We start from the raw sequence: 15,984 nt of genomic DNA, 5'->3' as shown, positions 1-15,984 counted from the left end.
CAGTTCGAAAGTTCTGTTACCCTTACTGGTACAGGTTCGTATACATCAAATTACTTTTCAAATATTTTGCTCTGAGCGTTCCTGTTGAATATAAATCCAGAAAAACGCCCCGGATGCTCGAGCCCGGATGCATGCAATTTATAACGTGTTGTTTTGCTTTTCTAACAGTGCTACAGAATTGAACACTCAGAAACCTAATAAAGATTCAAAAAAAAAAAGAAAAACTTAAATAAATGCATTTATTGTTTGCAAATAATTAACGACAAGTGAAGTACTTCTTTCATAACACATCAAGCCCTTGTAACAGAATGGTTCACATTAAATATATATCATCTTAGCTTAGTTGATGAATAAGTTCATTACACAATGCCAATGATTCTAAACATTTCATAACAATCTCAAATAATTATCTTCTCAACAACAAACCGCATCAAACCCAAAAGTAGACAGATGGCTATGCTGCTCTTTACATCTGAAACGAAAGCGAAAACATGAAAATACATTTTAAAAAAGAAGGTAAACAACAATAAAAACTGGTATTTTAATTGTTTGTAAAACAATTGAAAGGTCTTTCCTGTAAAAGTGATGTTTTCGTAATGTACTTTGTACGACCTTTCGTTTGCTATACGACAAGCATACATTCTGAAACTTTTCGCTGTTTACACTTAATGCCCTCATCCGCCTACATTTTCGGGTTCGGAAGTATGATATATGTAACATAGACTAGATGAGCTTTCATTTGATATGCGACAACGTCATATTCTAGAACGTTTGATTTTTGCACTTGATAACCCCATCCAACTAATTTTTGGAGGTCGGGAATTTGATATTTTAAATGTACACATCATGACCTTTCATTTGGTATACAACAACCCTATCTTAAAAGAAAATTCATTTTTTGCACTCAATGACCCAGTCCAACCAGTTTTGGGGGGACGTCAATTTGAAATTTCAAATGTACGCTTTATGTTCTTTTATTTGATATGCGACAACCTACCATTTGAGAAATTTGAATTTTTGCACTAAACGACCCCACCCTTCCCCCTGGAATAAAAAATGGGTTTTAAATTTTCATTTTTTAGTAGAGTTTATTTAGACCTTCAATTTGATATATCAGATGACCCCATTTGACAAAGTGCCAAAAATGATGCAATATCAACTATATAAATAGAAGTATGAAACTTACAAAGTCAATCCAAAACATGAATTTCATTGATTTTTTTTTTGTGTTTTTTTCCATGGAATGTTTTTGGTATTTGGTCAAACATATAACTATGTTAACCTCTTCAATTTCAACATTTTAAGTGGTTAGCTGTTGTTGATTCAGAAATACATGCCTCCGCTCGCAAAATTTCAAACTGCATTATCTCTAAAACGACAATAGATAGCTCAAATCTGTTAAATGATAAACGAACTACAGTTGAAGGACATTAAAAAAAATTGGGACAATTCCAAAGTTCATCAAGGTCACAATGAATCATCAAATATCTGCAATACTAAACTCGAGTTTATAGTAGGTTGATATCTCTTAACTTTAAAAAGATAGACACACAATACTATACTTTTAAGAATGATCCCGTTGTTACTTTTGACAGTCGGACATTTTTGGGCTTATTGTATAAAATGTAGAGCTCGTCGAGAGGAACTTATGCAGCAAAGTCTTATTGTTTTCCTAATATGTAAGCTTGAATTTGCAGCGTAATTTTTTTTGCACTCAGTGACCTTTGACCTTGGGTGCATATTAAAGGTCACATAAATTAAATATTGTTGATGAAGGTTCCAAGTTTCTATGCCTTCCGGTTCTCAAAATATAATTTTTCAAAAATTATTTATAAATTTTAAAAGGGCAATAACTCCTTATGAGGGTTAGTAACTAATTAATTGTTTATGTTTATTAACATTGACATGTCTTGTACATGCTGTCATTTTCAATTAAATTCTATCTCTTATACTTTTTGAGAAAAATGCAAATAAAAGAGATTTCTTCAAGGGGATATAACTCTCAAAGGGGATGATGAAATCCTATGCAGCCTCAGATGGTATACATCATGATGAGATCTACCTATTGTTCAAATAAGGTCATGATATCTTTAAACACAACGAGGGGGGGGGGGGGGGCATGTTGAACAAAATCAATAAAAGGGAGGTAACTTCTAAAGGGGATGATGAAATCCTACAAAAGTTCATCTGGTAAAACTTCATGATGAGGTCTATCGATGGTTAAAGTTTTGTATTGATAACTCCAATGAAGCGGTAGGAGGGCGTGCCAAAAAAATGCTGGAGTCTTTCCTCACGTAGGGGAAAGACCTTAAAAACATTAGAAAAACAATAAGGTCTTTCCTCGCGTAGAGGAAAGACCTTAACAATTTATTGTCTTCGTTAAATTTTAAATCATTCTACTAGTATTAGTAGTTTTGTTTGGTTATATCAAGGGACAACATTGTCATACACATTTTGTGACATTTATCTATACTTGAACGATAAAACATATCAAAATCAACAAATTGAATGAATATCCAACAAAAAGTAGTTAAAACTTTTAAATAGTCAAGTATATTGGTTATGAAAAAAAAAAATATTTGACTTTTGTTCCTAAACGTTCTTTTCCTATAATGGTTTTTCTTTTACAAACAGTGACTTGGATGGTGAATTGACTCATTGGCACTCATACCATATCTTCTTTATAAATCTATATAAAAATTATCTTTTATATTAAAAATGTGTTTGTAGCAAATATGAGGTATGATAAGGTCATTATTTGTCATCGGAAATTACAATTATCAGTAGTAGTGGAATTTTTCTATCGTGTAGATAAAGACAACAACAGTATACCGCTGTTCAAAGGTCATAAATCGATTGAGAGAAAACAAATCCATGTGACAAACTAAACCCGAGGGAAACACATCAACAATAAGAGGACAAACAAAGAAACAACAGAAACGCTGATAGCTCCGAACCATGATGCGAAACAACAAAGGAACACCAGGAAAAAACGGTAGGTTGGACCTGGTTTTATGGCTAGCCAAACACCCAGCTTATATGTCAATGTTAAAAATCGCTAAAATGACAACACTACGTGACAGAAATACAGCACAAACACACGTACGAACACTCATCACTTGCGTAATATTTATTTAGACGTCACTCCGATGTTGAAAATGTCATAAGTATATATATTTGACTAGAAATGAACACTTAGATTATGATGCAGCTGAAACGCCAGTTAAGATTTTAAATAAAGATAGTGAATTATAGTTGACAATATGGTACATGGGTTTTACTCATGGTTGAGGCCGAACAATGAGCTTTAATTGTCTCTGTCTCATTGGCAATCACCCTACATTTTACGGACGCCATCACGAGTTGGTTGACCGTTATTCAATAACCGTTTCACAGATGATATCAAATATGTTCCGTATGTCTTAGCTACACTACCCTTCCCTTTTCACGAATGTGATCTACCGAATTAGAATATTTACCGGATTTGTAATAACACAAGCAACACGACGGGTGCCACATGTGGACCAGGATCTGCTCACCCTTCCAAAGTACCTGAAATCACCCCTAGTTATTAGAGATGAGAACCTTTACAAGTGTTGTGGCACACACACGATAGATTGTTACTCACCAGACCCTTTACAAGTGTTGTGGCACACACACGATAGATTGTTACTCACCAGAACATCTACAAGTGTTGTGGCACATACACGATATATTGTTACTCACCAGAACATCTACAAGTGTTGTGGCACACACACGATAGATTGTAACACACTAGACCCTCTACAAGTGTTGTGGCACACACACGATAGATTGTTACACACCAGACCCCCTACAAGTGTTGTGGCACACACACGATAGATTGTTACTCACCAGACCCTCTACAAGTGTTGTGGCACACACACGATAGATTGTTACTCACCAGAACCTGTACATGTTGGGACAGCTGGACACGAGGCATATGATGTAGATTCGTCGCTGCTATCAGAACAGTGGTTTGTACAATCACATTGTAATGTATTATTGATGCAACCAACTATTCCAGATTCACATGTAAAAAATCCTGTTGGACAAATCTAAAATATTTACAATAAAAACCAATTATAAACATTATAGAGATGAGAAATGAATAGATGAATGTTAATCAATGCAAAACATCAATCAGAAGCAACTCTTTAAAAAAAATCATTGTTAGGTCAAAATAAATGTTTGTAAATGAATGATTATTTGATAACATTGTTTTCATTCTTGTACATTATTGATCATTATTAAAAGTCAATAATCAATCATCAAGGGTATTTTTTTAATAAATTGTTTCTTTATTCACCTGGATTAAAATCCGTTTGTGTCATATATTGCAGTATTTCCAGTTAGATTTATTATTTTGAAGTTTCATTGGATGATTCCTCGTCGATGATTTTTAATTTAAAGCCTACCTGAACTTATGATCCTGGTGCCGATGATTTCTAATTTGAAGCCTACCTGAACATATGACCCTGGTGCGATTATTTCTAATTTGAAGCCTAACTGACCATATGATCCTGGTGCCGATGATTTCTAATTTGAAGCCTACCTGAACATATGACCCTGGTACGATTATTTCTAATTTGAAGCCTACCTGACCATATGATCCTGGTGCCGATGATTTCTAATTTGAAGCCTACCCGACCATATGATCCAGGTGCCGATGATTTCTAATTTGAAACCTACCTGAAAATATGATCCTTGAGCCGATGATTTCTAATTTGAAGCCTACCTGAACATATGATCCTTGAGCCGATGATGATCCTGGAGCCGATGATTCCTAATTTGAAGCCTACCTGAACAAATAATCCTGGAACCGACGATTTCTAATTTGAAGCCTACCTGAACATATGATCCTTGAGCCGACGATTTCTAATTTTAGCATACCTGAACATATGATCCTGGAGCCGACGATTTCTAATTTGAGCCTACCTGAACATATGATCCTAGAGCCGATGATTTCTGATTTGAAGCCTACCTGAAAATATGATCCTGGAGCCGACGATTTCTAATTTGAGCCTACCTGAACATATGATCCTAGAGCCGATGATTTATAATTTGAAACATATCTAAACATATGATCCTTGAGCCGATGATTTTTAATTTGAAGCCTTCCTGAACATATGATCATAGAGCCGATGATTTCTGATTTGAATCCTACCTGAACATATGATCCTGGAGCCGATGATTTCTGATTTGAAGCCTACCTGAACATATGATCCTAGAGCCGATGATTTCTAATTTGAAGCCTACCTGAACATATGATCCTGGAGCCGATGATTTCTAAATTGAAGCCTACCTGAACATATGATCCTGGAGCCGATGATGTCTGATTTGAAGCCTACCTGAACATATGATCCTGCAGCCGGAACAGAACATGCACCTGTGTTACAATCTGCTATGTTGTAAGTATCTCCGGAACAGTCGTCTCCTCCGTTTGATGGTACTGGATTGTTACAAGAACGTCTCCTGGCTTTCTTCCCTCCTCCACACGTATGAGTACAGTCCCCATACGAACCCCAGCTACCCCAGACACCATCAACTGAATTTAAATACTGTATTTCAATAAGGGAAAATCACCATACGAAATGAAAGGGTTTGAAATGTAATTCTCTTTTAATTTTTGTTTCGCCTGCAACGTAAGTCCAAATAAGCAAATCTTAAAGATTACTGCGACTACGCCGATGTTAACTATTTGTATAAAGATTTATATTTCATGAAGTAGAAGACCTGAATCATCTGTCACCTTGTATCCAGTTATCTTATGTAACGAAGTTTCCGTTTGTCACATAGCCATTGTCCTTGACCTCATTTTTATGGTTCAGTGGCTGCTTTAAAAAATATAGACTTTTTTTTCATGTGAATTTCTCACTTATTATGATTAATATGATGAATATAGATGGTGTATTAATGGACGTCAAGTTGGTTACTTATTCCCTATTCCCTATTCGTTACTTATTCCCTATTCCCTATTCGTTACCTATTCGTTACCTCTTCCCTATTCCCCATTCGTTACCTATTCGTTACTTATTCGATTTTTGATATCCTTCCCCCTTTTTAATTGTTTATATACTTATCTCTGGTTATAGTTCTAAATTTTTTGATGTAAAATGACCTTTTTATGACCTATTCATATGTGTTTGTGCTCAACCGATTCTGTTGCTTTATGTTCGACACTTATTGCGTAAACCCCTGAGGGTTTACGCAGTATATATTGGACGATGTCCGTAGTCTTTCGGAACACCGGATGTTATTCGGAATACATCTGTTCTTTCCATGACCACCTTGCATATACATGCGCAATAGCTTATTAATTGACCTGTTGAATAAGCATTAGCATCTTAAAGTTGCCATAGAAATATGTTACATAAGATGCATAATATATTATGACGCAAGCTACTTTAATTATCATTTAAATACTTCCTTGCACGCAATTACAAGCTGCTAATATTTACTTCCAATATATGCGTAGTTATTTTAACCAGGGTCAAACGTTGAAACCAGCTGTGTTTCGATACGAGATAAGATTGCATGTAAGAAATACGATTTATATTCGAAATGAGATTTGTTAACTAATATCTATAAAAGAAGTATTACTATCATTTAATTAGATTATGAGTCTAGGGAATATGTACATGATGTACAAAGCAGGCTAATTTTTTTATACTGAAATTAAAAGGAAGTCTTTCTAGCACTTTCTTGAAATTTTACGTCTAGGATAGACCAAGGACGTAAAAACATAATCTAAAATACGTACATTGAAATATTCCATTCCTTGGTGCATCGAATAGGTGTAAAAAAACGAGGATTTTTCCAAAAAAAAATATCGTTTATTGAAAATAACGTTAAAATTAATTATGAAAGTATATTTCCGTTTTTATTTTCCTTTAAATAGCAAATTTAAAGTTATTTCCTTTGTTTAAATATTGCAACATTATTTACTTTTTATTAAATAAAGGAGGTCACATAACCTCTGGATCCTTTTCGTCATCAAAATGTGACTGATAACATGGATAAGTAGATATTCAATATGGAGGAAAAAAACTAACACTAATTTAAATCTAAAATATATTTAAAAAAAATATACATTTGATCATGCAAATGTAAGAAATAATACTTCAAGCAATGAATTAACGAATAAATGTGTACCACTTTAATTACGACTGATAACCTTAAAATTCATCATGCATGCAATTTAAGCAGACTTAACATGGACGGCGATAAGATATCAAATAAAAAAAGAAGATGTGGTATGATATCAATGAGACAACTATCTAGAAAAAAAAACAAAATAAGGGAGCTACCATTTGATTTTTATGGAAGGGGGGGGGGGGGGGCTAGGATGAAATTTGAAAAAAATAGGCAGGACAGGAGTTTTGAGTAAAAAAAAAGGCAGGATGAGACACTTTCAAAAAAAAAAGTCAGGACGACAATTTAGGTAAAAAAAAGTCAGGATAAACTAAAAAAAAAAAAGCAGGACCAAACAGAGTGAAAAATAAAAAGGCAGGACAGATTACAGCTAAAAAAAAATGCAGGACATTATTTTTCATCCTAGCCCCCATAAAAATCAAATGGTAGCTCCCTAACACAGAAATAACAAACTATAGGTCACCGTACGGCTTTCAACAAAGAGCAAAGCACATACCGCATAGTCGGCTATAAAAGGCCCCGACAATGACAATGTAAAACAATAAGTCAAAACAGAAAATTAACAAAGTCCTTAACGGTATGCGTAACTTAGTTGCTCGCCAGAGGGACGCTAAGCAAGCGTTAAACGCGCGTTGCATGAGTTTGAAGTACGTCGAAATGCAAAGGTATACGATTGGTGAACGCTTTTACGCCAGGAAATTTTAACGGAGCATAAACATTTTCATTCAGCTCAAACGTGTGCCAAGCGTATATCTGTACGCTACACGCACATTATATACACGCTACAAGGGCGTTGAAAACGCTACAGATAAGGTAACGTTGTATACGCTTCAAAATCGTTTGACTTTTACTAAAACACACACAATAACGTCCCAGACACTTCGAAAGCATGGGTTATCGTTCCAGATACAACCGGGACAAGTCTCAAATACGTTCAATAGACTTTTTTCCTTTGTAGCATAAATTCCATCTACGTTACAGACATACACCAACATTCACCTGAACGCCCGATACACGTTTTAAGCTCGTTGTGTACACGTTACAGATATGATTGACAGGTTGAATGCATCCACAATTACTAGCGTATAGGTAGCGTGCATATATTTTTAACACGGCCGACGTACGTCGGGGCTATACGTTGATGTGTGAAGCCGGTATTACATTAACTAAACACTCAATGTCAGTTTCTAATTCTTATGTACAACAAAAGTTATATAAAACAATACATCTTAATTAAACAATTAACTAGACTAATGTATAATACCAAACAAGCATTTGGGTTTACGATTGCATTTCTTTTTTTAAAGAAAGCAACTTGTTTGTTTCTTATTTGATTTTTACACGTTCTACCTTTTAAATGTTTTATATTCGTATGTTTGAAGATCTGGTTCTTGGTTCCAAGAGGTGAAATCACCTTTTACCGCTTGTATAAAAATGAAGATGTGGTATGATCTATCAAATGTAGAAAATGGTGGATTGAACCTGGTTTTATAGCTAGCTAAACCTCTCACTTGCATGACAGTCGTATCACATTCCATAGTAATGTGTTCTTAGAGTTGAAATAACCCTATTAGCGCGTATGTTCCTGTTCCAGCGCTCGGATAATACCCTGTTACTTGTTCGTTCCTTATTCGCTTTTAAAACACGGGGTATACGTTGCAACTTGAAATAAATTGTTTTTTTAATTGTGTTCATGTCTCTAGTGGTAACAATGTCTTCTTAGAGATGAAATAAACCTGTTAGCGCGTATGTACCCGTTCCAGCGCTCGGTAAATACCCTGTTACTTATTCGTTACTTATTCGCTTATAATACGTTTGTTATACGTTGCACCTTTTAGAAAAGGATTTTCAATTGTATTCATGTCTCTGGTGGTAACAATGTGTTCTTAGAGATGAAATAACCCTATTAGCGCATATGTACCCGTTCCAGCGCTCGGTTAATACCCTGTTACTTATTCGTTCCTTATTCGCTTTTAATACGCAGGGTTTACGTTGCACATTGAAATAAAATGATTTTCAATTGTGTTCATGTCTCTGGTGGTAACAATGTGTTCTTAGAGATAAAATAACTGTATTAACGCGTATGTATTCGTTCCAGCACTCGGTTAATACCCAGTTACTTTTTCGCTTTTAATGCGTTTGTTATACGTTGCACCTTTAAAAAAAATTCAATCGTGTTCATGTCTCTGGTGGTAATAATGTGTTCTTAGAGTTGAAATAACCCTATTAGCGCGTATGTACCCGTTCCAGCGCTCGGATAATACCCTGTTACTTGTTCGTTCCTTATTCGATTTTAAAACACGGGGTATACGTTGCAACTTGAAATAAATCGTTTTTTAATTGTGTTCATGTCTTTAGTGGTAACAATGTGTTCTTAGAGATGAAATAAACCTGTTAGCGCGTATGTACCCATTTCAGGGCTCGGTAAATACCCTGTTACTTATTCGTTACTTATTTGCTTATAATACGTTTGTTATACGTTGCACCTTTTAGAAAAGGATTTTCAATTGTATTCATGTCTTTAGTGGTAACAATGTGCTCTTAGAGATGATATAACCCTGTTAGAGCGTATGCGTCCGTTCCAACGCTCGGTAAATACCCTGTTACTTATTCGTTACTTATTCGCTTATAATACGTATGTTATATGTTGCACCTTTTAGAAAAGGATTTTCAATTGTATTCATGTCTCTGGTGGTAACGCATAACACACGTTTTATAAGCGAATAAGGTGCAACGTATAACAAACGAATTATAAGCGAATAAGTAACTAACAAGTAACAGGATATACACCGAGCGCTGGAATGGGTACATACGCACTAATAGGGTTATTTCATCTCTAAGAACACATAGTTACCGCCAGAGACAAGAACACAATTGAAAATCATTTTCTAAAAGGTGCAACGTATAATACGCGTGTTATGAACAAGGTATTAGTCAAGCTCCGAAACGATGTACACCCCGCTAACATGTTGTATAGCTGACCATGCGGTATGGGCTTTGCTTATTGTTGAAGGCCGTGTCGTGATCTATAGTTGTTAATTTCTGTATCATTTTGGTCAATTGTGGGGAGTTGTCTCATTGGCGATCATACCACATCTTCATTTTTATACAAGCGGTAAAAGGTGATTTCACCTCTTCGAACCAAGAACCAGATCTCCCACATACGAATATAAAACATTTAAAAGGTAGAACGTATAAAAATCAAATAAGAAACTAATAAGTATCGAACATAAAGCAACAGGATCGATTGAGCACAAACACATATAAATAGGTCATAAAAAGGTCATTTTACCTCAACAAATTTAGAACTATAACCAGAGATAAGAATATAAACAATTAAAAAGGGGGAAGGATATCAAAAATCGAATAAGTAACGAATAAGGAATAAGTAATAAGTAACGAATAGGTAACGAATAGGTAATAAGGAATAAGTAATGAATAGGTAACGAATAGGGAATAGGGAATAAGTAACGAATAGGTAACGAATAGGGAATAGGGAACAAGTAACGAATAGGGAATAGGGAACAAGTAACGAATAGGTAACGAATAGGGAATAGGGAATAAGTAACGAATAGGGAATAGGGAATAAGTAACCAACTTGACGTCCATGGTGTATTATAGATTCCTTGCAATGTTAACATGTCTGTCCGACTGACTTCGCCTGAGCTTGACCTCATTATATGAATCAGTTATTAGAGTTAACGTTACGCGATTAATGCCGTTTCTCTGATACAATAAGCAGATGTACGGAATAATTAAAGTTGTACATGTCTGTCTGGTAGGTATCATCTGACTTTTACCTCACTTTCATGGTAAACTGGTCAATGTTTGGCTTTTGTGTTTTATCCTTTTTTTAAGTTCTTTAAGTAGTGGATTAACTTTATTTAGTGTTTGGAAAGATTGTAATGTGTACATGTCTGTTTAAAACAGATACAATCAGAACTTGACCCAATTTTCAAAGTTTTGTGTTTTGGTTTGTTTTTCAATTATCATACGCAATAGTTCAACTACATTTGGTGTACGGAATAATTGTCAGGTGATCATGGCTGTCTGTCAGATTTATCTGTTCTTGATCTCATTGTCATGGATCTATAAAAATGTTAAGATTATTTGATACTTGTAGTTAAAAACCTTTATATTTGAGACTTTCAACATAAAATCAATGGTCGGAAAAAAAGTCTAGACATTTCAGTGTCTAAACCCTTGTTCATTAGAAATACGTTTAACTTCCTCATGCAAAGTTGTGGACTTGATTATTATTTTAGGTCCCCCTTTGATATATAGCTCTTCGTGTTCGGTACTTACTTATAAACTCATCATATATTCCAGGATTAAAATTGTGAGCGCCAGACTGTCGTTTCGTCTACCAACGACTCATCCGGTACACTCGATTATGAAAGTTTAAAAGGCTCAATAAAGTACGAGATTAGAGAGCATCTAGGGCCCAACATTCCGAATAGTCTTGTCAAATTCAACTATAGTCATTTATTTCTGGGGTAAAAAAAACCTGAGTATTTCGAACATTTTAAGTTTTAACAACACAGAAGTGCTGACTCCTATAGGCTATTGATCTTGATAGCTTGAGATACCTTAACTGGTGATACCCTATCTAGTGATACCCTATTTGTTGATACCCTATTTGGTGATACTCTATCTGGTGATAACCTATCTGGTGATACCCTATCTGGAGATACCTTTCTGTTGATATCCTATTTGGTGATACTCTATCTGGTAATACCCTATATGGTGATACACTCTCTGGTGATAACCTATCTGGTGATACCCTATCTGGAGATACCTTTCTGGTGATGCCCTATCAAGTGATACCCTATCTGGTGATACCCTTTTTGGTGATACTCTATCTGGTGATTACCTATCTGGTGATACCCTATCTGGAGATACCTTTCTGTTGATATCCTATTTGGTGATACTCTATCTGGTGATACCCTATATGGTAATACACTCTCTGGTGATAACCTATCTGGTGATACCCTATCTGGAGATACCTTTCTGGTGATGCCCTATCAAGTGATACCCTATGTGGTGATACACTATCTGGTTATATCCTATTTGGTGATACCTATCTGGTGATACCCTATCGAGTGATACCCTATCTGGTGATATCCTATTTGGTGATACCCTATCTGGAGATACCCAATCTTGTGATACCCTATCTTGTGATACCCTATCTGGTGATACCCTTCCTGTTGATACCCTATCTGGTGATACCTATTTGGTGATACCGTATCTGGTGATAACCTATCTGGTGATAACCTATCTGGAGATACTTTTCTGGTGAAACCCTATCAAGTGATACCCTATCTGGAGATACCCAATCTTGTGATACCCTATCTTGTGATACCCTATCTGGTGATACCCTTCCTGTTGATACCCTATCTGGTGATACCTATTTGGTGATACCGTATCTGGTGATAACCTATCTGGTGATAACCTATATTTATCTTGGTGATACCCTATCTAGTGAAACCTATTTAGTGATAACCTATTTGGTGATACCCTATCTGGTTATACCCTTTTTGGTGATGCCCTATTTTGTGATACCCTATCTGGCGATAACCTATCTGGGGATACCTTTCTGGTGATACCCTATCAAGGGATACTCTCTCTGGAAATACCTTTCTGATGATACTCTATTTGGTGAAACCCTATCTGGGAATACCCTATCTGGTGATACCCTATCTGGTGATACCCTTTCTGGTGATAACCTTTCTGGTGATATCCTATCTGATGATACCCTATCTGATGATACTATATCTTGTAATACCCTATTTGGTGATGCCCTATCTGGTGATACCCTATCCTGTGATACCCTATCTGGTAATACCCTATTTGGTGGTACCCTGTCTGATGATACCCTTTCTAGTAATACCCTATTTGTTGATACCCTATCTGTTGATACCCTATTTGATGATACCCTATTTGGTGATACCTTTTCTAGTGATACCCTATCTGATGATACCTTTCTAGTGATACCCTATTTAATGATACACTATCTGATGATACCTTTCTAGTGATACCTTATTTTGTGATACCCTTTCTAGTGATAACCTATCTGGTAATACCCTATCTGGTGATACCCTATTTGGTGATACCTATCTGATGATACCCTTTCTGGTGATACCCTATCTGGTGATAACCTATCTGGTGATACCCTTTCTGGTTATACCTTTCTAGTGATACCTTTTTAGTGATATCCGGTTTGATGATATCTGGGTGGTATCAGATGTGAAATAATGGTTTGTTCTCGACTTGTGTAAGCTGGTTCTAACTTCCTGCACCAGATGCGTATTTCAAATCTTCAGCGATGCTCGGGGTAATATACATAAAGATTCTGATATAAATGTTATCTTTTTTATTACACTGTCTAACTCATAGATAATTCTAAACAAAGCGTTCGGATACTAGTATATCGAGGGTGAACTATAAGGCATTTAAAACATTCCTGTGTTTTAGTAAATACGGTTTTAGCTAAATATTAACTTCGAGAATAGTTTTGTTAGTATCAATATATATGGTCGTACTTACCTGCACACGGACCTGTACAAATTTCACTTTGTGACTGTGTGTTAGAGACTGAACAATCTGATCCCCCATACATGGGAGTTGGGTCTGTACAATCCCTGGTTCTTATTTTAGTTCCTGATCCACAGGCATTAGAGCAGTCGCCCCAGTCTCCCCAGTCAGACCACGCACCATCCACTAAATAAATATATAAGTACTAAATAGAAATATGAACCAATATTTCCAGAAGGTTTCACTCAAGAATGTTTATGTGTGTATTAATGGTAAACTTTCGAATGGACGCACTTAATTATTAAAGACAAGCAGAATTTAAATTAATTTTGTTCTTTTTAATACATATATATATGTGGTGCATTATAGTAAATCCTGGGATTACTCTGTCAATAAATCTACGAATCACAAGTACAATGATTAAATCAACGAGTTCAGTTAATACACGGATCAAAATTATAGTTATTATTCCGACAACATTGCCAGAAAATCTACGGATCACAATAACATTGTTTCAGGCAACACTGTCAGTAAATCTACGGATCAACCAATTTAATATAAAAAATAGCTGCTGTACTAAAAGTTTGATTTTTTTTTTAAATTCTGTATTTTACTGATTAATGGACTCACTATACTACACCAAACTACAACATTACAACTCTAACACTGACAGAAGCAATTGTAGGCGAGACACAGGGTTCCGCGAAACTCCTAATGTTTATCAACTTACCTGCTGGACTGGTATTTGTATTACATGTTTGTTTACTTACCTGCTGTACAGGTATTTGTATTACATGTTTGTCAACTTACCTGCTGGACAGGTATTTGTATTATATGTTTGTCAACTTACCTGCTGTACAGGTATTTGTATTACATGTTTGTCAACTTACCCGCTGTACAGGTATGTGTATTACATGTTTGTCAACTTACCTGCTGGACACGTATTTGTATTATATGTTTGTCAACTTACCTGCTGGACAGGCATTTGTATTACATGTTTGTCAACTTACCCCACTATAAGTATTTGTATTACATGTTTGTCAACTTACCTGCTGGACAGGCATTTGTATTACATGTTTGTCAACTTACCCCACTATAAGTATTTGTATTACATGTTTGTCAACTTACCTGCTGGACAGGTATTTGTATTAAATGTTTGTCAACTTACCCGCTGTACAAGTATGTGTATTACATGTTTACCAACTTGCCTGCTGGACAGGTATTTGTATTACACGAATGTCATCTGACCTGCTGTACAAGTATTTGTATTACATGTTTGTCAACTTACCCCGCTGTATAAGTATTTGTATTACATGTTTGTCAACTTACCTGCTGGACAGGTATTTGTATTAAAGGTTTGTCAACTTACCTGCTGGACAGGTATTTGTATTACATGCTTGTCAACTTACCTGCTGGACAGGTATTTGTATTACATGTTTGTCAACTTACCTGCTGGACAGGTATTTGCATTTCATGTTTGTTAACTTACCTGCTGGACAGGTATGTGTATTACATGCTTGTCAACTTACCTGCTGGACAGGTATTTGTATTACATGTTTGTCAACTTACCTGTTGGGCAGGTATTTGCATTACATGTTTGTTAACTTACCTGCTGGACAGGTATTTGTATTACATGCTTGTCAACTTTCCTGCTGGACAGGTATTTGTATTACATGTTTGTCAACTTACCTGCTGGACACGTATTTGTATTACATGTTTGTGACACCTGTGTATCCCCAACACAATCCGCACCATTGAAAGAGGGGAACGGATTTGAACAAGACCGTGACCTATATCTAGTGCCAGATCCACATGTCTGTGAACATCCACCCCAGGATCCCCAAGCAGACCAATTCCCATCAACTGAAAATAAAATGACAGTATTAAAAACATTACATTCTTAACTTTCTCATATTTGGATCCGTAAATAGTATAAATGTACAGTACATCCTTAAGTTTCTCTTAGATTTGCATTTGAACCATAAGGTCAGAAACGTTTTTTTCAACATAATACATACAATACATGGGGCAATGATGATAACAATAGGGACAACAGAAGAACATTTAACTTTCATACTTGATTGATTTTCCTTATCCGTACCGAAAGTATCTTGCTTCAAAATTGTAACAAGTTTTCTCACGAAATCTTATTAAGGTCTTTCCTTTTTTCAAAAGGGAAAGACCTTACTGTATTTCTTCTGTTTATTAAGGTCTTTCCTTTTACAAAAGGGAAAGACCTTACTGTATTTCTTCTGTTTATTAGGTCTTTCCACTTTT

The 15,984-nt window shown here is 35.6% G+C and overlaps 1 protein-coding gene across 1 annotated transcript in view; it reads right to left on the bottom strand.

The window, feature by feature from the left end:
- Nucleotides 1-240: 240 nt before the first annotated feature.
- The window catches only part of LOC143067082 (coadhesin-like), a 22,837-nt gene continuing 7,093 nt past the window's right edge, over nt 241-15,984 (bottom strand). Inside the window, exons 3-7 of the mRNA XM_076240112.1 lie at nt 15,397-15,570; nt 13,720-13,893; nt 5,370-5,566; nt 3,923-4,076; nt 241-472 (exon numbers count right to left, since the gene is read on the bottom strand). Of these exons, the coding sequence (XP_076096227.1) occupies nt 399-472; nt 3,923-4,076; nt 5,370-5,566; nt 13,720-13,893; nt 15,397-15,570 (773 nt within the window). The 3' untranslated portion in view covers nt 241-398. The remainder of the gene's footprint in view (nt 473-3,922; nt 4,077-5,369; nt 5,567-13,719; nt 13,894-15,396; nt 15,571-15,984) is intronic.

Source organism: Mytilus galloprovincialis, chromosome 3 (genome assembly GCF_965363235.1).
Source record: "Mytilus galloprovincialis chromosome 3, xbMytGall1.hap1.1, whole genome shotgun sequence".
NCBI classification, from domain to species: Eukaryota; Metazoa; Mollusca; class Bivalvia; order Mytilida; family Mytilidae; genus Mytilus; species Mytilus galloprovincialis.
The sequence above is the reverse complement of the archived record's forward strand: the minus strand, read 5'-3'. Positions and strand labels throughout refer to the sequence as shown.